This window comes from Gavia stellata, chromosome 35 (genome assembly GCF_030936135.1).
Source record: "Gavia stellata isolate bGavSte3 chromosome 35, bGavSte3.hap2, whole genome shotgun sequence".
Taxonomy (NCBI): domain Eukaryota; kingdom Metazoa; phylum Chordata; class Aves; order Gaviiformes; family Gaviidae; genus Gavia; species Gavia stellata.
The window spans coordinates 446,499-473,394 of record NC_082628.1 but is presented as its reverse complement, the minus strand read 5'-3'; the positions used below and the strand labels follow the sequence as shown (position 1 = coordinate 473,394).

Here is a 26,896-nt window from a genome sequence, read left to right as displayed (position 1 = left end):
CTCCAGTGTGTTGAAACCCAGGAAGCCAAAGGTGCAGGCTTCATCCTGCAGAAAACCACAGGCTTTTTACAAGTTCCCTGAGTTTTTCCTGGAGAGGGGCCAGACTATAACACAGAGGTGCCGGAGTTTATCTTTCCCATCTGCTGTGCTCATGAAAAAGGGAGTAATGCTAATTGCTCAAGTACATCATGCTTGAATGAAAGATCGCAACAGCCCAGTGACTGGGCTCCCCTTCGTTTGCTCCATGGGGCACTGTGCTGGCTGTGAGCTCTAGCGTAAAAGTAGATCCGTATTTGCAGCAACGGGGCCTGTTTTGCTTAACACGAGTGAATTTACTTGTGAGACAGCCTCAGTGTGATCAAGCAATGATAACCCTTCAATACTTCTTGGTAGAGCTGTTGCTGTTTTGGACATAAAGGATAAAAAATACAGAATAAATATATTTTTTGTTGGTTTGTAAGTTCTGGTTTTCTACGGAGAAGGATATGTGCTGTCTGCGCTAACACAAAATCTGCCCCCAGGAGTCTCCTGTGGGTTCTGCTTAGGTGCTCACGAGAACCTGCCTGCATTTTCAGATCATTTTTGCCTTGCAAAGATTGGAGTTCAAAGCGAGATGGCAAATGCCTTACTGCTGACATTTACCACTGAGTCTCTATCACTCAGTCCGAGTAATGCGGGGTTGTGAGATGATACAGTCTGGGATTGCCGGCCTCTCCAGTCACCAACTGGTTTAGCGCAAGACTGCTGGTGGCTAGATGCCCTGCGGCTCACAGGACAGTTAGGTCCGAGCTGGTGGGACTCAGAGCACTCTTCCTTCTACCAAGCATTGTTGAGGTGGAACAGAAAGGAGATCTCACCCTCAACAAAGGCAAAAGCAAACTGGATGAACTCTGCAGAGCCCTCGGTGGAGCCAAAGAGGAGCTTGGCCATGCACCGAGGGAGTATCAGGACTCGTTGAGTGTGAAGATAGCCCTGGACATTGAGATTGCCGTGTGCAGGAAGCTGCTGGAAGGAGAGGAGAGCAGGTAGATGTCTGTCATATAACCTGGTTCAGGGCGTGAGCGGTGCAATATTCTTTGCATTAGAACGTGGAAAGAAATATAATAGGTGCAATATTTTATGAGCTTATTGGGGAATGCATCCAGGTGGCATTATATTGTCTGTAATTAGAGCTGTAATGAGTTTTTAATTGTTACTAATCATGTATATTATGGGAGGGCCTCAGAAGCTACCAAGATTGCTTCTCTTGGGTTGGTCATATGGAGGAGACTCACCCACTTTGTAATCGTATTGGATATGACCGTGAACAGCTGGTAAGCAGGAAACATTTGCTTTTACGAGTGGCACTGCTTTGTTGAAAGATTGGGAACATTGTCTCCTGAGAGGTAATCTGCCTCTGCATCCTTGATAGTGTATTTACGTGGCACATATCTCCTGAGCAGCTGGAGTCCTTCATGATCCTGAAGGACGAGATGTTCGGGGCAATGGAACTGAGGTGCAGAGGTTATGGGAGGTTAAATGTGGAAATCAGCATCCTTTGGTCCTTTATCTACACTTCAAACAGCAACACCCCCAGCTCACTCGCCTCCAACTCGACTTGCCTAAATTCAAAACTAGCTCAAATACTCACTAGAAAACCCACTGACTTTCTCAAGAGAGACTGAAATCAGCATATTGTGAAAGCAGCAATGCCCACAAAGTATCTGGGCTCAGAAGGAGTTTTAAAACCCAACGGTCAAAGACCTAAAAGCTTCTGTAAGCAAACATGTTGACAAACGTACCTAAAGCTATGTAGCTACCAAAGAAATTTAGCTAAGGAGCAAAGCGGAGCTCTTCCGTTTGGTTTTTCAAGTTGTGCTCCTGTTCTTTTCTTCCAAATGCCAGAACACCTCCTTCCTTGCCTCTTCGGATCCTGCCTGCTCTTGCCGTGGGTTCACCATGAGTGAAACTGGTTCTGTTGTCAGTCTACAGGGATGTCTTGTGCCAGCGGGGCGAATCTTGCTGACTGGCTTACTGGGATCCAAAGAAGTCCGTGGCCTAAAGCATCACCTAGGGCTTTGCAGAAGAATTTGGGCCCTTCATCTAAGTTAATATTCACCTCAACTTTGATTGTAGAGATTGCGCCAACTGTCAAGCGCCTTTCATCCCAGCCTTTTCTTCCTCTTTGATGTCAGCACCGTTCCTCTGAGAGTGCTCAAAGAACTGCAAGCAAATCACATGCTGCTCCTGTGTTACGTGTCTCTGAACAAAATATCTGCTCCCACATAGCCAGGTGACCTGGGTGAGTGCTGCCAGTGGAGGTGGTGTACCTCCAGCTCCCTCCTGGCCCCATCTCATCCAGTGCTCTCTCAGCTAAAGCTGGGACAGGTAGAGCAGGATTTGCAGAACTTATGGCAACCACACCATCTGTGCCTGGTGCTGACAGCAAACCTTCCTCCTCTTCTTCCTCACACCCACTCTGGCTTGGATGCTGGTGCTTCTCTGCCCTTCATCCTCCTTACACACTCACTAGCTCTGCCCTAAGAGTGGGCTGATATTCCTTTAGGTTTACACTCTGGACACCACAATCCACATTTTCTGACCAGTTCTATTGCTGGTGCTCATCAGGCCTAGCTGAAAGTTTACATGGCATGGAATGGCATGGCACGGCATGGCATAGCATGGCATGGCATGGCATGGCATGGCACGGTATGGCATAGCATGGCACGGCATGGCATCGCATGGCACTGCATGGCATTGCATGGCATGGCACGGCACAGCATGGCATGGCACGGCATGGCATCGCATGGCACCACATGGCATGGCATGACATCGCATGGCATGGCATGGCGTGGCGTGGCGTGGCACAGCATGGCACGGCGTGGCACGGTGTGGCATGGCATGACAACATCCACTCAGAAGTATGGGTTGAAGCAAGTCTACATCTCCTGTAGCCTGGGGACAAGGGCTTGCTGGGCCTGCCTGATGGAGATAGGGTAGACACGGCCACAAAATGCCGCTAGAGAGCTTGCAGCCTGTGCAAGGACACTGCCCCGTTCTCACCCACACCTGAACCTGCTCTTGTCCTCCAGGCCGACGACAAATCCACTTTCCCATAAATTACCGCTCAGGCTGAGATGGGAATTTCAGGTTGTGTAGAAAACCACTACCTAAAGGAAGGACCGGCTCCGTTCTCAGTGCAGTCATCACTCACAAGTGACAGCCTGATGAAAGGACAAGTGGTGTGCTGCATTTGCCAATAACCGCATTTGGGGCAGATCTGTCTGAGCTGCAGGTCCTCTGCCTTGCCTGATCTTTACGGGGTTTGATACGGGGACAGAGTCAACTGAAACAGGAACTGGTCCTTTTCTCAGACTTGGACAGGCACTTCATGCTGCTCCTGGAGGTCCTCAGACCAGCCTCCCTTCCTCCTCCCCCCCCAAAACCACTCTCTGAAGTCCCTACAATAAATTATTCAAATTTTTTTGTGCCTCCACAGGTGTTTGAAATCTGCTGGAGTAAAGGCTGGGCTGGCAGCCAAGGAGCCAAGCCCTTCAGCTGGCTTGCATTGCTTTCTTTTCACCTCTCCAACCAACCCCAGTTCCTTGCAGACATATAAAGAGGAAATACACTGATCCTCTGTTAGAAGGTCTGTTTTTATACTACAGCCTTGTCAGCTTGAAGTAAAGCAGCTGAACAAGAGCAAGTGTAGCTCTGGTATTGTCATACCTGCCAGCAGCACAGCCTGCTTGAAACCTTTTGGGTTGAGCAAGAAATGGCTTCTGTGGCATTGCATTAGAAGTCTCTCCAGGAATGGTGGGAATAGAAGTGTTTCCCACAGGTTGGGAGTCCTTGGCTAGGAGGACACTTTGGTGTTGAGTGCTGCTGAGGTGGTGTGGCAAATCTTTTTGGTGAAAACAGGCTGTTTGTTGGGAAAAGATATGCTGGTTCCCCTCCATCACGTCTGCTGGCAGCCGAGAAGTCATCCTGAACCAAGACTTCCTGGCACCTCTTGGTCTGGATGTTGACCCTGAGGTCCCGAGGGTGCAAATGTTGGAGAAGGAGCAAATCAAGATCCTCAAAGAAAACGTTGCCTCCTTTGTTGACAAGGTAGGAGTGTTAATTTCTTCACTGTTACACTTGTAAAGACTTCTGATGGGATCTGGCATTTGGGCTAGGTAGCTATGACCCTTTTCTGGGATATTCCGTAGGCAAATTGGGCCTTGGACAGGGGAGTTTATCTCGTTGCTTGGATCTGACAGGTGGTGATGGCTGCGGTTACTCACACCAGGCTACCAAAGCATTGGTAAATGCAACGGGATACTTCGGCTCCGGGCAGCCTTTGGCCACGCGGAGGACTCAGTGGTTATTTTTACACCGAGTTGTGCAGCAAGCTGCTTCTCTGGGTGGTTTTTAAAGCGCAGACTGTGCCAAGCACCGCTAGAAGGCTCAGAAAAGATTTTAAATGCATAAAAGATAGATCTAAATTACTCCTTACTGCAAAGTGTTAGCAGTCTCTCTCCCTGCAAGGTGCAGAGCCTATGGCTCCGAAGGGTTTTTGGTGACGACGTGTGAATGGTTTTATTTGTACAGCACCTAGCACAGATGACCGATGGCCCTGACTGAGGTTCCCAGGGGCAATAAATAACTGTATTGAAAACTTTTGTGTATTGTTGACTGCTTCTGGCATGGGAAGAATTGAAAGCAGCATGATTTGGGAAAGGCTGTGACCTTCCGAGTCACAGGGTTACTTCTAGCAGCCTGCAACTCGCTTGGCTCTCCCCAGCGGTGGCATGCCTTTGCCAGTCGTTCCGGTGTGCAAATCTGCCTCTGTTCCTGCGGACTGGCATTCTTCTGCCTTGGTGAGCAAAGTGCAGCTGCAGGCCAGGGTGGAAAAGGCTGATGGATGAGATAATTCCCGAGATGCTAATACTTCAGTTCCAGCCCTCTTGGGCCATGTAGCAATGCAGATAATTTCCTGCCAACACGGACAAGAGTTGCAGCATGTCCCCTAACACAGCTGAGTGCTCAGTAGATTTTTATTCTTCTTCCCCAAACCAGAGGTTGAATGTGGACTGGGGAGAATTTCCTTTGCTAAAGGACGACTATGAGTGGCAGCTCATCATGGGTTCCTCTTGAGGTGCCAGGGCTGCCCGTGGTCATCATCTGAAATGCCCTATCCCTGTACTACAATACGAGGTGCAGTATCTGGAGATTTTGAGTGATCAAACCAGCCTTCATAAATGTTACGATAGCCTTCCACCGAAGACAAACCATATTAAATGTTGTCCTATGAAGCTTGCCCTAAATCCTACTGCCTTATGTTGTGTGCAGTAACGGCAACCACCGTGTCGTGCACTTGCACGATAAATACTGCTGAAGTGCAGCCTGGGCCCCTGAGCAAACTATTTCCATCCCCAACTCTTCCTTGAGATGTATAGCCAGCGTGTTAACACCGCCCTGGGCCACGAGACAGGCAGCCAAATACCATATCCTACCCAGACAGCTTTTCCTGCCCATGTCAGAGGGACGTGGTAGCCTGAACCACCAACCCCCTGGTAGTGCTGTGCACAAGGAGGCATAAAATATGTGTGGTCCTGAGACGCGCTGGTGGGAGGCGATGGCAGGCTGCCCTCCCCGGGCCCGTTGCACCACCAGCTCGAAGGTGTGCGTCAGCGAGCCGTGCCCAACCTACCGTGCAAAACCTGCTGGCCCAGACCCAGACAGTGCTCTGTGGCAGTGGCTGCGCTCCAAAAGTGATCAGACGCTGTTCTGGCATGCAGCGAGAGCGAGGTGGCTGCCAGTCTCAACTTCTCTGGAAAAAGCTGAATTAAGGGCTTGGCCGGCAAATTACGTTGCGCAGCTCCTGCTGTGAACTGGAGCTTTTAACTGGGAGATGCCATGAGATAGGGACTTGTTGATTTGCCGGGGGAGCGCCAGGTCCTGAGTTTTCGACGCCGTATGGCCTTGGTGTCCGGTTAAAGAAGTGTGGGCGTGGGACTGGGACAAAGTTAGCATGATGGGATGGATCTTCCAGGGACAGTACCATTTATGATGGCCTAAAGTGCTGCTGAAAGTAAGGTATCTCATGATGCCACAGGTCTCTTGAGAGGATGAATGCTGGGGAATCTCAAATCTTTGTGTCAAACTCAGTTGCTGGGTCTCGTTGCATCTGCCACCAGTCAGACCATTGCAAACCCAGGAGAGACTGGTGGAACGTGACTTGTCTGAAGCTGTGGACATGGACAATAGACCTGGCAGAGCCCCTCTGATGGAAGAGTCCTCTTGGCTAAGAAATGCCATCCTTTAAAACACTGCTGGCATTATCTGTAAGGTTGTGTTAAAAGAACGTTTGACTAACTTTGCTATTACGTGGGGACAGCAAGATACCTTCAAGGATGGATCCTCCGGAGAGGGAATCACCTTCTGGATGTGGTGGTGTCTCTTCATCAGCTTTGCAAAGAACCTAAATGGCTAGATTAGCCAAAATACCTTCAGAGCTGGGCATCACGTGATGCCTACACTCGGTGACTTTTCTTCAGACCTCTCCCTTGCTGGGCAGGAGGTCTAGTCTGAGAATAATCAAAGTTCTGGGGCTTTTTGTGTTGCTTTACCTCTTCTCCACCTGTTTTGTTGTCCTGTGAATGCTGTTATTGCTGCTGTAGAGCTAATGATAGCAATTGGGGTTCCAATAACTCAAAAGAGTGATTTACTCAATTGATCACAAAGGCTGACCTTGATTGGACTAATTATCAGCTCTAAGCCAATTGGGAGGCCAGCCCAGGTGATACATGAGTGTGATTGGGTGTGGTGAACCTCCCAGATGTAATGATGCTCTGCCCAGAGAAGGCAGCACTGGGACCCACTTCTTCTGTAGGCTGGTAATCACATTGTTTACTGGATTCTGAACATCTGCCAGAATTATTTCCAGCTGCTTCAGCTTCCTGTGGGAAGGGATGTTATTAAAATTGTTCTCAATCATAAACAGTGTCTTCTGACACTTGCCATACCCATCTTAGCATGCTCTCTGACTAAGTGAAGCGGTCCCCCAAGGTCCCAAACCCTTAGAGAGGCCATTCCTGTGAGCACTGAATGCTGGTGTCCATTACTGAAGTTCCAGAACTCCCTTTATTTCTTCCCACTGTAGATCTTGATCAAGAAGCTGCCCTAATATTTTTCCTCTATTTATAGCATGGATACCACATACATTGGCTATTTTTCTGCTGGGAAGCAGCTGCACATAGAAAAAAGTGATGTTTTCTCATGACACCTGGTGCGTTTAACCTAGAGTTCAACCAAGTTTCCTCTTCGTCCTCATTTTTATTTATTTTTTTTTTTCTCTGCAGGCCCTATCTCTCCTCCTCCTGAAACCCTTTGGAGATTTCATCTCTGCCTTGCTCCAGCACCACACGCCTCAGCTCCAGGGCATCAGCTGCAGGTTTGCTATGTGTGGAGGAACCAGGACTTGCTCAGCCTTTAAGAGATCTCAGGGATCAGAGAGCATGATATTTTGCATTAGGTTACCCAATAAAGTAAAAAAAATAATAAGCTTCTACTTCATGCACTCATTGCAGTTGTTCAATAACAACAGCAATAGAAAAATTACTTCACTATTTTCACACATTATATTAAATTGATACTTTCACATTCTTGTAGGGGAAAGAAGAGATTAACGGATATCATAATTATGATTAGTATTTTCTGAATAGACAATTTAATATTATAGGTGGTTACAAGTAAGTTATTAACTCATTTACCTTCCTGTTAGCCCAGAATAATTAGCCATTTGTTCAAGGGATTGCAAGGTAAAGTAATATTTTGTTTTGCATTAGAAGAATACTTGCTGGTCCAGACCTGAGACTAAAATCAAGCCTTCACAGTCCACCTCTCTCCCTGTTCAAAGTGTCTCAAGCAGGCAAGACAAAGATAGGAAGCGACCTACCCCTAGATGTAGGGGACCTACCCCACACCACATTGAATTCATCCTGCCTAAATCTGGCTTTCTCAAAGTCAAAGGTCTAATCTAAAGCCATCAGGCAGGCTCCCCGCACAGTCAAGGAGAGAGGTTCGTAGCTCCAGGGGCAGGTCTCCTTGCTCCTCATAAGCTTTCCACCACTTCCCACGCCGTGTCTCCTTAGCTTGCCTTCCCTTCGTTGTACTCATGAACTGAGCGCTTGGTTCCAACCTCTTACAGGTTGGTCTGTGCAGCCCCTGACCTCTTGGTCTCCACCTTATTCTACTTGTTGTCCTTCCTCCACTCAAAAAAGAAATCACCCACATGCAAGCAGAGGTGCACTGTTGCTTCTTACCATCTGAAATGCTGTGGCCCACCGGTCGCTTCCTTACGGCCATATTACGGAGCAGCTCCTGACGGAGAAGCCAATGACAGGTACTGTGCTGAGCTCCTCCTTATCTATCCATGGAGCTCACGTTGTTTGGAGTGGCCAGCTCTGCCCCTTCGATCCTAGCCTCCACCCTGGTTCTGTGCAATTCGGCCACAGCATTTCCACAGAAAGCTTCTATTTACCGAAGACCAAAGAACATTTTCCCCCCAAAAGCCCTCCCAACCAGCTGAACTCAGCGCCCACTTATATCAGTCTATGCAGGACAAAGCCTTCCATCTTGGGGGCTTTCCAGACCTCCTCTAATTATAGTTTCCTCATCGGGAAGCTTCACTGTTTTACTTTGAAGGGTTGACTACTCACCTAATTCTGAACACGCCCTGATATGGGCCTTTTTTTCTGTGGTCTAACAGCAACTTTCAGTCTCACTCAGGTGTAGACCTGGGTGAGGGAAGCTCTGCCTGATCTCTGTGTACCATAGATCACATATGTGGGACCACATTCCTGCTCCCACCTTGAAGTGTCTGTATAATTAGTACAATATATTCTTGCAGGCAAGGTGCTCTCCAAGCTGGGGAACCTCAGAATTAAAGTAGCATAAACCTTTGGTAGAATACCAGCATTTCAATTTTTTTTTTTCCCCCTGCCATTTACAGGGTTTTTGAGACTTCTCTTCCTTTTGTTCTCTCCTCAGAATCTCTTACTGCCTTCACTGGCCACAGAAAAAGGTTATCCTTAGTCCCTGTGATGGAAGGTGGGAGAAAATGGAAGTCTGTGGGACGAAAGGGATTTTTATTAGTGTGCCTATGTGATCTCAGTCCCATTTTCTAAGTGACTTAGGGCCCTACTTATGCAGGTATTTAGGCAACTGGTGATCAAGATCTACTATTTCAATCCTCTCTGTGTGTGTCTATCTACTTTATCTGGGCAGCTATTAAATCTAAGTACTGTATTTGTTAATGTACTACCGTACTACACTGCTGTGTGTCCCCTGTACTGGTGTGCAGTAGTTATTTAGTAGTAACAAGTACGTTACTGTACTTATTTATCTACCCTCTGCTCTGCCAGTGTGGCTTATAAAGATCGCTAGTTTATGTTCGGCAGTGATGAAAAGTAGCTAGCTCCTTCTTCTGAGACATCTGCAGGATTTTCGTCATTTAGGCTTTCTATTTTGAGCTGATTAAAATGGTCCTGCAAGAACGTAGAGGCATTTCCTTGAGCATTAGCCTAAGTACTGGAATTTATTATTCCCATTTATTATTTGGGCTGATTGGAGGTGGACAGATGGATGTGGGTTGTGGAGGCTGGCAGGCTGCTGCATCAGTTCTGCTCAGAGACCTGAAGCTTGGGTCTGTCTGTGAATTGTCTTTGTGGTTTGAAAACGTTAATCCTTGGCGCAGTCTCTGTGCCGTGGGTCTGACGGAGGACGGCTCAACTCGCATTACTTTCATCAGCTGGAAGTCAGGAGTTGAGCGAGCTCTCCAGGTTCCCTTATGGTCCGTGGAGGGAAATGAGACCATCCAGAAAGGCATGTTCGTGTCACCTGTCTCAGAGGCTTCTCCAGATGGGAGGAACATCATCACCTGCTTCATGGCCTGTTCTGGATGGGAGGAATAACACGTGGACGTTCTGTGCTTGCTCCAACAGCTCTACAAGAAGCCCAGGCAGTCAATTTTACATTAATAACTTCTGCAATTTAAATTTAATCTTAAAAATCCCCAACAACAAAAAGCCAGGTTGACCATGTGGCTATTTGAATAGCCCCTGAAGACTCCCAGTCCCTGGTAGATTCTGTGATAACCCGTCTCCGTGGTGAGGATGTTGGTTGAACCTGTGGTCCTTTTGGTCCGCGCGTGTTGGGAACTGTTCTGCTGTTTCTTTTAAAGGATCGGGGCAGAAGCTACCCAGGCACATCCAACAGCAATGCCAACTCGTTGCAGGGAGGAGAAAGGTACCACAGGAAGCTCCCCCTTCATCTGCAGGATGCGTGAACATCTCTCTGGGTGCATCGCTGTTTCTGGAGCCAGCTCAACAGGTTCAGGTGTGGCTTGGTCTGTTGTGCCAAGGCTGATCTGGTGCCAACGGCGATCACAACAGCAGCCTACGTGCTGTGCTTTGGATTATGTGGCACGTGGGGTGGGATGGCTGCTCTTCTCATGCAGGGTTTGCAGGAGGCCTTCTCAAGCAGGACGTGGCTGCCTCAGAGATCAATGCAGTGGTGCTGTATGAATTGCCACCTCGTTTGCTTCACGCAGCAAGTTGATGTATGTATTTAGGGCAATGATTTTGGATAGAGATCTATCTAACTGTTGTTCCACACGGAGCTGGCTTGTTTGGTCTATGGGTGTTCCCTCCCCTAGGTCATAACACTTCCTTGCAAGATCCATGTGGATGATCTGAAGTATTGTCTGATGCAGTGTGCATTGGAATGAGCCACTCTCAAAGTGGAAAGAGAAGGGATGAAGATGAATTGCACCAAAAGTAGTCATTCACAAGCTCAACAGACAGGTGAACAGCAGCAGCCCTTTAGAAACTGTTCTGCATGTTGCTGAGGAATTGTTAAGGCAAGCAAAAGGGATGTTTTAGCTCAGACCTCACAAGGAAAATCATGGGTCATGTCCACTGTGTCTCACCTCCTCCTGATACGAAGTCATATATTGTCCTCCTAATCTTTACCTGAGCCTAATAATGGCTCCAAGGCCACACAGGGGTTTCAGTCTCAGCATTGTTCAGACACAGTTTGTCCTACACAGAATTTTGTAGGCAGCGGATACAGTTCTGAAAGCATTTTTCAGCTTGACTGAAATATGGGAGTGAAAGAGGACAACTTACATTGGTTTCTCTTGAGATGCACCAGCATCTAGAAAGTACTGAGCCCAACTAAAACAGGATAGGAAAGATATTTGTGTAATATCCTAATGCCTTGGCAAACCTTACCCAGATGTGTTGAAATGGGTCTGTTTCCAGATTTCCCCCTCGCCCCCTTTTTAAAATCATGGTCATTACACTTTTTGTCTGTTCACCGTAATTATTCTTTCCAGCAGGACACAGCATTCTCAATCCAAGTCAGATTTTTATATACGTATATAAAAAGGGGGAATTCAGTGGGAAATTTGGTTGAAATGCTCAGCAAAATGTAGGTAACTAGTAAAGTTTAATGACAAAAAAGTAGCACAAATGGAAGGTCTGGGCTACCAGGTGGCCATTGCTGGTGCAAGGCTAGAAGAGACCAAGTTCGGTAGGAAAAAGGAGTACTTCTCATCTGATTGTTTGGAAAACACTGTGTCTACTTCTGGGAAAAGCCCTTCATCTGGTCTCTGAGCGTCCAAAATCTTGTCCACCTCAAGATATTTCAGCTGGTCTAATAACAGCTGGTCTAATAATCCCTCCCTGCAAACCTTTCATTTAGGGGATTTACGAGGCACTTTCCAAATGGAGCCACAGCAAGGATTGCAAAGCTGTGACCACATAACCGCTATGTAACTGAAGGGTTCACAGTGTGGCTTCATCCAGCGCCTTTGGAAGGAAGAACATCCCCTTCAGGTGAAGCCCAGCTCCTCCTAACGTTGTGTAGGGGACAAAGCGGAGGGGCTCGCCCTGTGGAAATTGTTCCACCAGTGCTTTTGGAGACAGTGTACCAGATCTCAGTTGTCTTCTTGAGATACTAGTCAAGGCTAAAGACTCTCGGTGGCATTGTCAGCAGCAGGACTTGGCTCCCAAATGCTTTTTTAACGAGTCCATGGCCATTGAGTCTTGCACCGGAGCGTGCTCAGACCGGGAAGGTGAAGTCTTGCACAGAGATGAGGAGAGGAAAGAGGGATGGATCAGGCAGATGTTCAGTGAGAGAATCTGTGTAGAAAAGCTTGGAGCCCAGCTCTGTATTTGATATCTCAGCTATCCAGTAGCAGGGCCTTCAAAAACAACCACCCCACAAACAGGCAGTTTTAGATCATGGTCTAACTATTCCCACATGGAAGAGCTGGAGCAACCACAGCGGAAGGGCCAAGAGTCCAGTCTATGGAAGTGATGGGTCACCTGTTCCCTAAGGTGATCTCATCTTAATCTTTAATAGTTGAAAGATTGGTTTAATTGATTAAAGTTTGTCTCGGAGCTTTCTCTTTCCCATTTAAAACTCCGTATCTATTCATTTAAAGCTAAAACTGATACAGAGAGATTCCATTTTTTTCCTGTTTTCTAGACACTATTTCAGCTTTATGAACCAAAGGCAGGTTTATTTTTTTTAATGCCATTAGCGAGAAGACCAGACCTCAACACCTTCCCTCTCCCTGCAGAAGCAATACTTACTCATGGGTGGATATACTGGGAATGAGAGAAAAGAGAGAATGGGAAGCTAACAAATCAGGACCTAAGAGGAGATATCAGACTAGATATAAGGAAGAAATTTTTTATGATGAGGGTGGTGAAACACTGGCACAGGTTGCCCAAAGAGGTTGTGGATGCCCCATCAGTGGAAACATTCAAGGTCAGGTTGGACGGGGCTCTGAGAAACCTGATCTGGTTGAAGATGTCCCTGCCCATGGCCGGGGGTTGGACTAGATGACCTTGAAAGGTCCCTTCCAACCCAAACCATTCTATGAGACTATGAGGCTGTAAGGGAGCTGTAGTCTTTGCTTTCTGTAGTAGGTACTCCTGCTGATGCGGTGAAGCAAGGTGAACCACCCCCAAGTCAATATGAGGACAATCTCAAGGCCTTCTGTCTCATGAAATGAAATGCCAAAAGAGGTGGGGAAATTTGAGAGAGAACGAGCCATGGTAATGTGCATGGATAACTGTGCAAACTGTAATTAATGATGGAGGGCAGGCTAATGAGATAAGGAAATCTCATCTGAGCATATCTCATGAGTCAAGCGGCATTTGGGGAATTTCACAATTCCTCTATTGGTGTGGGGTGTTTACACTGACCTCTCTTCAGGCAGCCATTAATTGCTGCCTGATGAACCAAACTCAATAACAACATTAACAGACCTGCTAATTACCACGGAATGGAGACTAACTCCTCCAGAACATATAAAGGAGAACTTCTGTCACCCCCACCAGAGGAGCTGAGGATCCTTCACTCGCATTTCTCCTCCTGTTTTACAACCTTCCCCGCCTGCTCTCTCGTCTTCTCTTAACGCTCTGAAATCGACGCTATGAGCCAACATTTCTCCAGATTTGGGGATGGGAATTTCAGTTCTTCTTCTGCTCACTGTGGCACACTGGGTGGTGGGAGACATTCCTCTACCATAAGCCATGGTGAAGACCATAGAGGAGAAGAAAGATACAGTGGTTATGGTTACGGCAGTAGGAGTCTCCACAACCTTGGTGGGTTTACAAATGTTTATACTGGTGGAGGCTACACAGGAGAAGGAAGAGGATATGGGAGGTGCCTGGGATTTGGTGGTAGGAGACACCTTGATAGGGGCTTTGGTAGAAGAGGATATTTTGTGGGAGCTTTTCAAGGTGGTGAAGCAGGGCTTGGTAGCATGCGTGGAAGAAGTTCAGGCAGGGAGGTACTTGGAGGAGGCCTTGGTAGAAGTGCCTTTGGTGAACAAGGGGCTGGACGGGGTTTTGGGCAAGCTGGTGTTAGCAGAGGCATTGAGGAGGTCCATGTCAATACCAACCTGCTAAGGCCAATACAAGTGCAAGTTGACCCCGAGTTCCAGAGAGTGCGGTCAGATGAAAAAGAGCAGATTAAGGCTCTCAACAACAAATTTGCGTCGTTCATCGATAAGGTGAGTCCCTGTTCTCTTTTTCACTTGTTATCTGGGAAGGGGGAAATAGAAGGGGTGCTGCTCTGCCTGTGTGAGTCATGGGGACACCTTTACATTGCATCCTCTCCCCCCCAAAATCACAGCGCTGGCTAGATTCCCTTGTGCTGGTGTGAAGTTCTTAATAGCTTGCCATAAACACCGCTGCATGAATCACTTGCATTTAGCCCTGGGATAAATATCTCTGAGTCGTCTTTTGTGGCAGGCCAATAATAAACTGGGATGTCACTGACACATTAACTCCCTTCTCTTTTGAGGAAAAGGGTTTCTGCCTGGCTAGTAATATTCTGGTGCCTGGGAATTGTTGACGCTAGCAGGAAAAATGGGTGATGGACTTGGACATCCTTGATGCGTTCTGTTTCTTTTTCTCAAGCAAAGCAAAATGTTGCATTTCTTGGAATTATAAAACAAATTGCTTCTTTGCTTGGAGGTCCTAGCCTCTTTCAGGCGGCCAGTGGCTCCCACATCTTTCTTCTTTACCTCCTTCTTGGTTTACACTACAATGCTTTCACCTCTCTCTGCAGTCTTGTCCTCTCTTTTGTTTCTACACACAGACACAGGAACAAAACAGCCTCAAAACCACTTCCACCCATGCAGACCTGACATGTGCCTTTGCTTGGGTGGTGACATGTGTCTCTGCATAGGGTGGAAGCTTGTATTATTTGTTACACGTGAAGTCTTAAGGGCTTCTTGTATTACCCTACAGAAAAGGTGTTGGTGACACCCAGAAGTTTGAAGCATGCTTAGTCCTGAAAAATAGGAGTGCTTTTGACTTTTTTTCTTTTTTTTTTTTTGAAACCCTCTGGATGTCACCTTCCAGGTTATAACCTGTTCAGTGTCCCAGCTGAAGAGATGCTATCCCTCTGGTTTCCAGAAATACCAGCTCTGCATGTTATAGGTCTTTCTGACCTTCTTCTCTAAGGCAAGGTATTTCTAGGAAGAGAGTGGTCCTGTGTGGCCTTCTGCGAGGGGGCTAACTCTTCTTGTGTATTGGGGTGTCTAAGGTACTTCAGAAACAGCTGAAGTCTCCCTCCACCCCAATCATCCCCCTAAATATCGTACATTTAAGAGATGAAAAGCCAGCAAAGATTTCAGTATCAGCTTTGAGAAGCAGCAGTAAAATCATACCCTTCTTATGCAACAGATTGGGAGAAAAGAGGTGTCCCCCCCCGTTAGTCTAAGCTGTCTCCTGTGTTGGCACCAATGTTACTGCAGTTGGTTGCACCTGACAAAACCTCTAGATGTTACTGCGTTGGAAATATTAATTAAGATTTGTTTTGCTATAGGGACTAATGTTGATGTCGGTGTTTCTCCATGTGCTTTCCAGTGGCTGAGACACTCTTCTGCTTTGCCTTTCAGGTTCAATGTCTTGAGCGGCAGAACCAGGCTCTGATGGCCAAATGGGAACTTCTGCAGCAGCAAAGTGCCCGACCAGAAGAGAGCAGAAATATCACCTCTTTCTTCCAATCTTACATCAGCAACCTGCAGAGGCAGCTAGAAACGCTCCAGAACCAGAAGGAGCAGCTGGATCCAGAAGCGTATAATATGCTTCAGCTTGTTGAAGATTATAAAAAGAGGTGAATAATCACAAGTCTGGGAAAAGGCATACCGTAGAGTCGGAATTTTCCCAGGCAAGGATAATCATGCCCTGGGATGGCATAGCTTAGTGCCGCACCTTCAAGAGTGTTGTGGCCAGTATAGCACTACCCTGCAAGAGGTTCATTATGGGACTTGACTTTGAGGCTGGAAGACTAAAGCAGATTTGGTGAGGGTAGAACCCAGAACAGTAAGAGGAAAATCAAAGGCCCTGTAGATCCATGCCACTCTTTTCTCCCCCTGTCCTCCTTCATGCCCTTCCTCCCCCAAGCAATGAGTAACCCAGGACTCCTTACTCCTGCTGGTAGTTGTGGAGTTGTGGTCAAGCCGGAGGGAGGGGAGGGACAGAGGTGAGCGGTGGGGTCGAGAAGAGTTGTCACTTCTTCTGGCTTAGCTGCACCCAAAAGATAATAAAAGTCCACAGGTCTGAAAAATGGGAATTTTCATTCAGAATTACGAGGGTGTTAGAACTGATCTATTGCTATGAAGTCTTGTTGGCTTATTTGGCATATAGTTTTGCAGAGGGTTTGCAATGGCTTTTGCCACTGCCAGAAATTGCAGTTAAATGAAAACTTGACCCATTGCCATTTGGATGATTCTCTTTGGTTTCTGACCCACTTAACTGAAAAGAAGTAAGACGGGCAATGAGCTACCTATTACTTTTCTCTGCTGCAACAGATTCGAGGACGAGATCAACAAGCGCGCGTCTAAAGAAGAGGAGTTCGTGGAGCTTAAAAAGGTGAAGTAATCCAAGACACTGAGCTAAATCAAAGCCTCAGAAATAAAGCAATAAGGGGATGATTGCTGAGGTTTTCAAAAGCAGGGTCTTTGCTTACCTTCACCTCCTCTAACTGAAGTAATTGGAAACCTGAGCTTTTTACTGCAAGACTGGAGAGAAGTAATTTCCTCTAGAGACTGAATCAGTCCTTTGTAAGACGAATACCTAAAAAGTGCTGGTCTTTCTCTATTCACTCAGTCACAACCTCGGTGAGACATCATTATTAGGGGTTACACAATGTCTATAGATGGCTTGAATCGGAGAATAGAAAATTTAGACAGCTTTTTATCAGAGGAATTAATGAAATCTATGTTTCTACATTTTGCATTTTCTCCAGGAACACATTTATTGCCACAGCTATTTTGCTTATTTCCAAGCCGTTCTTTTCTTCTGAGAATTAAAACCTTTCCCTTTGTTCCAATTGCTTTTCAAATGAAAGCTGAGATTCATGGGCCGTTATTAGACTCCAGGAATGAAGGCTTTCAAGAAACGTACCAAGTTTTGCAAGAATTGCACTTCAGTGGAGAGTTTGCCATCAAAGAAATACACATATGCCTATGGCTTTTTTTTACAGGAACTGGACAGTGCCTACATGCAAAAAACGGAGTTTGATGTTCGGGTGGAAATACTGAGGCAGGAGCTTGAGTTCCTCAGATGCTTACATGAAGCTGTGAGTATGCTTCTCAGATTAAAAACTTACCCTCAGATCTTGAAAGACATGTATCTTTTGGAGGTTCCCAGAAATTTCACCTGAACAGGACTTTGTAGAGCGGTGTGGAGAGTGGATCATCCTTGGCCTTTGATCTTAACAAGTCCTTTTCCACCTGTGAGTGAAAAGGGGGTCTGGTGTTTCATGAAGGCTGGAAGACACACTTGGAAATTAGAACTGGTGGTGGAACAATAGGGTCTGGGATGCAGGTAGCGAAGTTCCGGTGGGTAACAGGCCAGAGGGTGCCATTTCTTTCCTCATAACACAACCTGGACTGCTCACATGGGCTGTTGAAATCCAAAATCTTGTTTTCCTTGCAGGAGCTGTCCCAGCTGCAAACAGTAGTTGGCAACACCAATGTCGTTCTGTCCATGGACAACCATAGGGAATTGAACATGGATGGCATCATTGAAGAAGTCAGGCAGGAGTATGAGGCAACCGCTCAGAGAAGCAAAGCTGAAGTGGATGCCATGTATCAGGGCAGGGTGAGTAGACATCAACAAGACAGGGAGGCAAGTCTGTCTGCTCAATGGAAAGCAGCAGCACATATACTAAAATTGGAACGATACAGAGAAGATTAGCATGGCCTCTGAGCAAGGATGACATGCAAATTTGTGAAGCGTTCCGTATTTTTTTGAGCTAGCAGTGTGCCCAGGTGGCCAAGAAGGCCAACGGCATCCTGGCCTGTATCAGAAATGGTGTGGCCATCAGGAGCAGGGAGGTGATCGTGCCCCTGTACTCGGCACTGGTGAGGCCGCACCTCGAATGTGGTGTTCAGTGTTGGGCCCCTCACTCCAAGAAGGACATTGAGGTGCTGGAGCGTGTCCAGAGAAGGGTGACGGAGCTGGTGAGGGGTCTGGAGCACAAGTCTGATGAGGAGTGGCTGAGGGAGCTGGGGGTGCTCAGTCTGGAGAAGAGGAGGCTGAGGGGAGACCTCATTGCTCTCTACAACTGCCTGAAAGGGGGTTGTGGTGAGGTGGGTGTTGGTCTCTTCTCCCAAGTGACAAGTGACAGGACAAGAGGAGATGGCCTCAAGTTGCGCCAGGGGAGGTTCAGTCTGGATATTAGGAAAAATTTCTTCACTGAGAGAGTGGTGACGCACTGGCAGAGGCTGCCCAGGGAGGTGGTGGAGTCACCATCCCTGGAGGTGTTCAAGGAACGTGTGGACGTGGCACTGCGGGACATGGTGTAGTGGGCATGGTGGGGTTGGAGTGTTGGTTGGACTTGATGGTCTTACAGGTCTTTTCCAGCCTTAATGATTCTGTGATTCTGTGAAACCAAAGATGTCTTTTCTCTTCCCTCTGCACATCAGTACCAGGACCTTCAGAACATGTGGGTAAATCAACGTGAGCAACTGAGGAACAGTTATAAGGAAATCCAGGAACTTACCAGGCAGATCCAAAGACTGCAACCAGAAATTGAAATTGCAAGGACAAAGGTAAAGCTGATACTTTCCAACATGACTAAACTATTTAAGTCACTTTTACCTGGCAACTCAGTGCAGTATAACGTAGCCTGTCCTGTGGAGGAAAACCCAGAGATGAGGTTTTCTCTTCAAAATGAAGCAGATTTAGATATTGGGATTTAATTTGGGTTCATTTACCCAGTCTAATGTTGTACCTTTTGAGTTCTGTCATTGAGGCAGGTCTTTTAATTTCCAAGGACTGCCAGAAGGGTTTGAAAATCCCAGTCCCATAGAAGGGAAGGACACATGCTGTTTGTGCCCTCTGCAGAATGCCAGCCTCCAAGAAACCATTAAAGATGCTGAGCAGCGTGGGAGCTCTGCTATCAAGGATGGCCAGGAAAAGCTTCAGGAGTTGGAAAATACCCTGCAGCAGGCCAAAGATGATCTGGCTCGCCTTCTTCATGATTATCAGGAGCTCCTGAATGTGAAATTGGCCCTGGATATTGAAATTGCCATGTATAGATCACTTCTTGAGGAGGAGGAGACCAGGTAGGTACAAATTACTCAACCTGGATGGAAGCGCCTGTACAAAGCAGTGCATCCCATTATTTGAGCTATGAGGTAGATCTCCAGGACGAATTGCTGCCTGGAAGAAGTGACCTCTTTCATTGGCTTACTGATAGAGCCTAGACTGACTTTTATGTTTATTGGATGCATTATCTCAATGTTGCTTTTCCTTTACAGGATACAGGAAGGCTCACCAGCCACAATCTGTAAGTATCTCAAGGTTTGGCTTTGCTTTTTAAGAGCAGTGTTACCATCTTGTTGTCTGTGGTACTTAACACGTACCATCAGAACAACCTATCTCAGTTCCTATCCAAGTTTCCTAGGGAAATGAAGCAAATGGTAGTCCTTTGTGAGTGTGTGTGTGAATACATGTGTATACGCATTAATAAGTCAACATTGTATTACCAACTTGGGAACTTACTGGCTAATTTCAACCAAATTTGTAGGAAGAGGGAAACACGTCACTTATTCTATAGGTCTATGTGGTGCATGTCAGAAGTGAAGGAAAAAAGAAAATCTAGTCCTAAAATTTGTGGAAATAAGAGGCCAACTAAAGGAGAGAGAAACCCGTACTCTTGGCCTTCTTAAAGGAAGGGCTGCAACGAGTGTTCATGGACGGAGTAAGACGTAAGTCATGTTAAATATAATATAAAAAAGCCAGAACCACATGAGAAAATATTTCATAGGCACATCTACTAATGAAGATCGTTGTTACTCCTTTTCAAAGATATTACTACGACCACTAGAGTAGGTACAATGATGGCCATAAAAAAGCAGTTATATCATCTGTGCTTACAATATTGTTGGGTGAAAAGAATAAGGTGGACATAACTTCCATTTCTTGCAGGTGTCATTGACCACAAAGCGAGTGCTACTGGAGTCTTTGGAGTCCGACCTGGAGGCTTGAAAAGTGGGAAGGGGGCAATAAGCTCTGGGGGTAGTAGCATGAACAGAAGGAAAGGGTCAATCTCTGGAGGCGGAAAAGGTGGAATCTCCGGAGGATGGGAATCGAGCTCTGGCAGTGGCAGGTCCATTTGTGGAGGTGGAGGAGGAAGCTCAGGCAGTGGAGGCTCCAGCTCTGGAGGTGGCCACAGCTCCAGAGGATGGGGATCGAGCTCTGGCAGTGGCAGATGCAGTCATCACAGTGGAGGGATGAGCTCTGGGGGGGGGCAAAGCTCTGGCAGAAAAGGCTCCACCTCTGGAGGAGGAGGAGGAGGAAGCTCAGGCAGTGGAGGGATGAGCTCTGGAGGTGGCCACAGTTCTGGAGGATGGGGATCGAGCTCTGGCAGTGGCGGGTCCACTTGTGGAGGAGGAGGAGGAGGAAGCTCAGGCAGTGGAGGGTCCAGCTCCGGAGGTGGCCACAGCTCCGGAGGATGGGGATCGAGCTCTGGCAGTGGCGGTTCCATTTGTGGAGGAGGAGGAGGAAGCTCAGGCAGTGGAGGCTCCAGCTCCGGAGGTGGCCACAGCTCCGGAGGATGGGGATCGAGCTCTGGCAGTGGCAGATGCAGTCCTCACAGTGGAGGGATGAGCTCTGGGGGTGGCCAAAGCTCTGGCCGGAGAGGCTCCATCTCTGGAGGAGGAGGAGGAGGAGGAGGAGGAAGCTCAGGCAGTGGAGGGATGAGCTCTGGAGGTGGCCACAGCTCTGGAGGATGGGGATCGAGCTCTGGCAGTGGCGGTTCCATTTGTGGAGGAGGAGGAGGAAGCTCAGGCAGTGGAGGCTCCAGCTCCGGAGGTGGCCACAGCTCCGGAGGATGGGGATCGAGCTCTGGCAGTGGCGGCTCCATTTGTGGAGGAGGAGGAGGAAGCTCAGGCAGTGGAGGCTCCAGCTCCGGAGGTGGCCACAGCTCCGGAGGATGGGGATCGAGCTCTGGCAGTGGCGGCTCCATTTGTGGAGGAGGCGGAGGAAGCTCAGGCAGTGGAGGCTCCAGCGCCGGAGGTGGCCACAGCTCCGGAGGATGGGGATCGAGCTCTGGCAGTGGCAGATGCAGTCCTCACAGTGGAGGGATGAGCTCTGGGGGTGGCCAAAGCTCTGGCCGGAGAGGCTCCATCTCTGGAGGAGGAGGAGGAAGCTCAGGTCATGGAGGATCAAGCTCTGGTGGTGGCGGGTCCATCTGTGGAGGAAGAGGAGGAAGCTCAGGCAGTGGAGGCTCCAGCTCGGGAGGTGGCCACAGCTCTGGAGGATGGGGATCGAGCTCTGGCAGTGGCGGGTCCACTTGTGGAGGAGGAGGAGGAGGAAGCTCAGGCAGTGGAGGGATGAGCTCTGGAGGTGGCCACAGCTCCGGAGGATGGGGATCGAGCTCTGGTAGTGGTGGTTCCATTTGTGGAGGAGGAGGAGGAAGCTCAGGCAGTGGAGGCTCCAGCTCCGGAGGTGGCCACAGCTCTGTAGGATGGGGATCGAGCTCTGGCAGTGGCAGATGCAGTCCTCACAGTGGAGGGATGAGCTCTGGGGGTGGCCAAAGCTCTGGCCGGAGAGGCTCCATCTCTGGAGGAGGAGGAGGAAGCTCAGGTCATGGAGGATCGAGCTCTGGTGGTGGCGGGTCCATCTGTGGAGGAAGAGGAGGAAGCTCAGGCAGTGGAGGCTCCAGCTCGGGAGGTGGCCACAGCTCTGGAGGATGGGGATCGAGCTCTGGCAGTGGCGGGTCCACTTGTGGAGGAGGAGGAGGAGGAAGCTCAGGCAGTGGAGGGATGAGCTCTGGAGGTGGCCACAGCTCTGGAGGATGGGGATCGAGCTCTGGCAGTGGCAGGTCCATTTGTGGAGGAGGAGGAAGCTCAGGCAGTGGAGGCTCCAGCTCCGGAGGTGGCCACAGCCCTGGAGGATGGGGATCGAGCTCTGGCAGTGGCAGATGCAGTCCTCACAGTGGAGGGATGAGCTCTGGGGGTGGCCAAAGCTCTGGCCGGAGAGGCTCCATCTCTGGAGGAGGAGGAAGCGGAGGAAGCTCAGGTCATGGAGGATCAAGCTCTGGTGGTGGAGGGTCCATCTGTGGAGGAGGAGGAAGCTCAGTTAGTGGAGGGATGAGCTCTGGAGGTGGCCACAGCTCCGGAGGATGGGGATCGAGCTCTGGTAGTGGTGGTTCCATTTGTGGAGGAGGAGGAGGAAGCTCAGGCAGTGGAGGGTCCAGCTCCGGAGGTGGCCACAGCTCCGGAGGATGGGGATCGAGCTCTGGCAGTGGCAGATGCAGTCCTCACAGTGGAGGGATGAGCTCTGGGGGTGGCCAAAGCTCTGGCCGGAGAGGCTCCATCTCTGGAGGAGGAGGAGGAAGCTCAGGTCATGGAGGATCGAGCTCTGGTGGTGGCGGGTCCATCTGTGGAGGAAGAGGAGGAAGCTCAGGCAGTGGAGGCTCCAGCTCCGGAGGTGGCCACAGCTCTGGAGGATGGGGATCGAGCTCTGGCAGTGGCGGGTCCACTTGTGGAGGAGGAGGAGGAGGAAGCTCAGGCAGTGGAGGGATGAGCTCTGGAGGTGGCCACAGCTCCGGAGGATGGGGATCGAGCTCTGGCAGTGGTGGTTCCATTTGTGGAGGAGGAGGAGGAAGCTCAGGCAGTGGAGGCTCCAGCTCCGGAGGTGGCCACAGCTCTGTAGGATGGGGATCGAGCTCTGGCAGTGGCAGATGCAGTCCTCACAGTGGAGGGATGAGCTCTGGGGGTGGCCAAAGCTCTGGTAGGAGAGGCTCCATCTCTGGAGGAGGAGGAGGAAGCTCAGGTCATGGAGGATCGAGCTCTGGCAGTGGCGGCTCCATTTGTGGAGGAGGCGGAGGAAGCTCAGGCAGTGGAGGCTCCAGCTCCGGAGGTGGCCACAGCTCTGGAGGATGGGGATCGAGCTCTGGCAGTGGCGGCTCCATTTGTGGAGGAGGAGGAGGAGGAAGCTCAGGCGGTGGAGGCTCCAGCTCCGGAGGTGGCCACAGCTCCGGAGGATGGGGATCGAGCTCTGGCAGTGGCAGATGCAGTCCTCACAGTGGAGGGATGAGCTCTGGGGGTGGCCAAAGCTCTGGCCGGAGAGGCTCCATCTCTGGAGGAGGAGGAGGAGGAGGAGGAAGCTCAGGCAGTGGAGGGATGAGCTCTGGAGGTGGCCACAGCTCTGGAGGATGGGGATCGAGCTCTGGCAGTGGCGGGTCCACTTGTGGAGGAGGAGGAGGAGGAAGCTCAGGCAGTGGAGGCTCCAGCTCCGGAGGTGGCCACAGCTCTGGAGGATGGGGATCGAGCTCTGGCAGTGGCGGATCCATCTGTGGAGGAGGAGGAGGAAGCTCAGGCAGTGGAGGGTCCAGCTCCGGAGGTGGCCACAGCTCCGGAGGATGGGGATCGAGCTCTGGCAGTGGCAGATGCAGTCCTCACAGTGGAGGGATGAGCTCTGGGGGTGGCCAAAGCTCTGGCCGGAGAGGCTCCATCTCTGGAGGAGGAGGAAGCGGAGGAAGCTCAGGTCATGGAGGATCAAGCTCTGGTGGTGGAGGGTCCATCTGTGGAGGAGGAGGAAGCTCAGTTAGTGGAGGGATGAGCTCTGGAGGTGGCCACAGCTCCGGAGGATGGGGATCGAGCTCTGGTAGTGGTGGTTCCATTTGTGGAGGAGGAGGAGGAAGCTCAGGCAGTGGAGGGTCCAGCTCCGGAGGTGGCCACAGCTCCGGAGGATGGGGATCGAGCTCTGGCAGTGGCAGATGCAGTCCTCACAGTGGAGGGATGAGCTCTGGGGGTGGCCAAAGCTCTGGCCGGAGAGGCTCCATCTCTGGAGGAGGAGGAGGAAGCTCAGGTCATGGAGGATCGAGCTCTGGTGGTGGCGGGTCCATCTGTGGAGGAAGAGGAGGAAGCTCAGGCAGTGGAGGCTCCAGCTCCGGAGGTGGCCACAGCTCTGGAGGATGGGGATCGAGCTCTGGCAGTGGCGGGTCCACTTGTGGAGGAGGAGGAGGAGGAAGCTCAGGCAGTGGAGGGATGAGCTCTGGAGGTGGCCACAGCTCCGGAGGATGGGGATCGAGCTCTGGTAGTGGTGGTTCCATTTGTGGAGGAGGAGGAGGAAGCTCAGGCAGTGGAGGCTCCAGCTCCGGAGGTGGCCACAGCCCTGGAGGATGGGGATCGAGCTCTGGCAGTGGCAGATGCAGTCCTCACAGTGGAGGGATGAGCTCTGGGGGTGGCCAAAGCTCTGGCCGGAGAGGCTCCATCTCTGGAGGAGGAGGAGGAAGCTCAGGGCATGGAGGATCGAGCTCTGGTGGTGGCGGGTCCATCTGTGGAGGAAGAGGAGGAAGCTCAGGCAGTGGAGGCTCCAGCTCGGGAGGTGGCCACAGCTCTGGAGGATGGGGATCGAGCTCTGGCAGTGGCGGGTCCACTTGTGGAGGAGGAGGAGGAGGAAGGTCAGGCAGTGGAGGGATGAGCTCTGGAGGTGGCCACAGCTCTGGAGGATGGGGATCGAGCTCTGGCAGTGGCAGGTCCATTTGTGGAGGAGGAGGAGGCTCAAGGTATGGAGGAGGAGGAAGCTCAGGCGGTGGATGTCACAGCTCTGGAGGATGGGGATCGAGCTCTGGCAGTGGCGGGTCCACTTGTGGAGGAGGAGGAGGAGGAAGCTCAGGCAGTGGAGGGATGAGCTCTGGAGGTGGCCACAGCTCCGGAGGATGGGGATCGAGCTCTGGTAGTGGTGGTTCCATTTGTGGAGGAGGAGGAGGAAGCTCAGGCAGTGGAGGCTCCAGCTCCGGAGGTGGCCACAGCTCCGGAGGATGGGGATCGAGCTCTGGCAGTGGCAGATGCAGTCCTCACAGTGGAGGGATGAGCTCTGGGGGTGGCCAAAGCTCTGGCCGGAGAGGCTCCATCTCTGGAGGAGGAGGAGGAAGCTCAGGTCATGGAGGATCGAGCTCTGGTGGTGGCGGGTCCATCTGTGGAGGAAGAGGAGGAAGCTCAGGCAGTGGAGGCTCCAGCTCCGGAGGTGGCCACAGCTCCGGAGGATGGGGATCGAGCTCTGGGGGTGGCAGATGCAGTCCTCACAGTGGAGGGATGAGCTCTGGGGGTGGCCAAAGCTCTGGCCGGAGAGGCTCCATCTCTGGAGGAGGAGGAGGAGGAGGAGGAAGCTCAGGCAGTGGAGGGATGAGCTCTGGAGGTGGCCACAGCTCTGGAGGATGGGGATCGAGCTCTGGCAGTGGCAGGTCCATTTGTGGAGGAGGCGGAGGAAGCTCAGGCAGTGGAGGCTCCAGCTCCGGAGGTGGCCACAGCTCCGGAGGATGGGGATCGAGCTCTGGCAGTGGCAGCTCCATTTGTGGAGGAGGCGGAGGAAGCTCAGGCAGTGGAGGCTCCAGCTCCGGAGGTGGCCACAGCTCTGGAGGATGGGGATCGAGCTCTGGCAGTGGCGGATCCATCTGTGGAGGAGGAGGAGGAAGCTCAGGCAGTGGAGGCTCCAGCTCCGGAGGTGGCCACAGCTCCGGAGGATGGGGATCGAGCTCTGGCAGTGGCAGATGCAGTCCTCAGAGTGGAGGGATGAGCTCTGGGGGTGGCCAAAGCTCTGGCCGGAGAGGCTCCATCTCTGGAGGAGGAGGAAGCGGAGGAAGCTCAGGTCATGGAGGATCAAGCTCTGGTGGTGGAGGGTCCATCTGTGGAGGAGGAGGAAGCTCAGGCAGTGGAGGGATGAGCTCTGGAGGTGGCCACAGCTCTGTAGGATGGGGATCGAGCTCTGGCAGTGGCAGATGCAGTCCTCACAGTGGAGGGATGAGCTCTGGGGGTGGCCAAAGCTCTGGCCGGAGAGGCTCCATCTCTGGAGGAGGAGGAGGAAGCTCAGGTCATGGAGGATCGAGCTCTGGTGGTGGCGGGTCCATCTGTGGAGGAAGAGGAGGAAGCTCAGGCAGTGGAGGCTCGAGCTCGGGAGGTGGCCACAGCTCTGGAGGATGGGGATCGAGCTCTGGCAGTGGCGGGTCCACTTGTGGAGGAGGAGGAGGAGGAAGCTCAGGCAGTGGAGGGATGAGCTCTGGAGGTGGCCACAGCTCTGGAGGATGGGGATCGAGCTCTGGCAGTGGCAGGTCCATTTGTGGAGGAGGAGGAAGCTCAGGCAGTGGAGGCTCCAGCTCGGGAGGTGGCCACAGCTCTGGAGGATGGGGATCGAGCTCTGGCAGTGGCGGCTCCATCTGTGGAGGAGGAGGAGGAGGAAGCTCAGGCAGTGGAGGGATGAGCTCTGGAGGTGGCCACAGCTCTGGAGGATGGGGATCGAGCTCTGGCAGTGGCAGGTCCATTTGTGGAGGAGGAGGAGGCTCAAGGTATGGAGGAGGAGGAAGCTCAGGCGGTGGATGTCACAGCTCTGGAGGATGGGGATCGAGCTCTGGCAGTGGCGGGTCCACTTGTGGAGGAGGAGGAGGAGGAAGCTCAGGCAGTGGAGGCTCCAGCTCCGGAGGTGGCCACAGCTCTGGAGGATGGGGATTGAGCTCTGGCAGTGGCAGATGCAGTCCTCACAGTGGAGGGATGAGCTCTGGGGGTGGCCAAAGTTCTGGTAGGAGAGGCTCCATCTCTGGAGGAGGAGGAGGAAGCTCAGGCAGTGGAGGGATGAGCTCCGGAGGTGGCCACAGCTCTGGAGGATGGGGATCGAGCTCTGGCAGTGGCAGGTCCATTTGTGGAGGAGGAGGAGGAGGCTCAGGGTATGGAGGAGGAGGAAGCTCAGGCAGTGGAAGCCACAGCTCTGGAGGATGGGGATCGAGCTCTGGCAGTGGTGGTTCCATTTGTGGAGGAGGCGGAGGAAGCTCAGGCAGTGGAGGCTCCAGCTCCGGAGGTGGCCACAGCTCTGGAGGATGGGGATCGAGC

At 50.9% G+C, this 26,896-nt stretch overlaps 1 protein-coding gene and 1 non-coding gene across 2 annotated transcripts; both read left to right on the top strand.

Moving 5' to 3' along the window:
• The first annotated feature begins 13,474 nt into the window (after positions 1-13,474).
• Positions 13,475-19,133, top strand: LOC132320329 (keratin, type II cytoskeletal 1-like). Its single transcript, XM_059832609.1, has 7 exons — positions 13,475-14,056; positions 15,452-15,669; positions 16,367-16,427; positions 17,041-17,136; positions 17,496-17,660; positions 18,488-18,613; positions 18,909-19,133. Exons 1-7 carry the CDS (start codon positions 13,475-13,477, stop codon positions 19,131-19,133), a joined length of 1,473 nt encoding a protein of 490 aa, XP_059688592.1.
• LOC132320396 (U6 spliceosomal RNA) lies at positions 17,698-17,809 on the top strand. The gene has a single exon (XR_009484557.1). It is a non-coding gene; the product is annotated as a U6 spliceosomal RNA (small nuclear RNA).
• Positions 19,134-26,896: the final 7,763 nt, after the last annotated feature.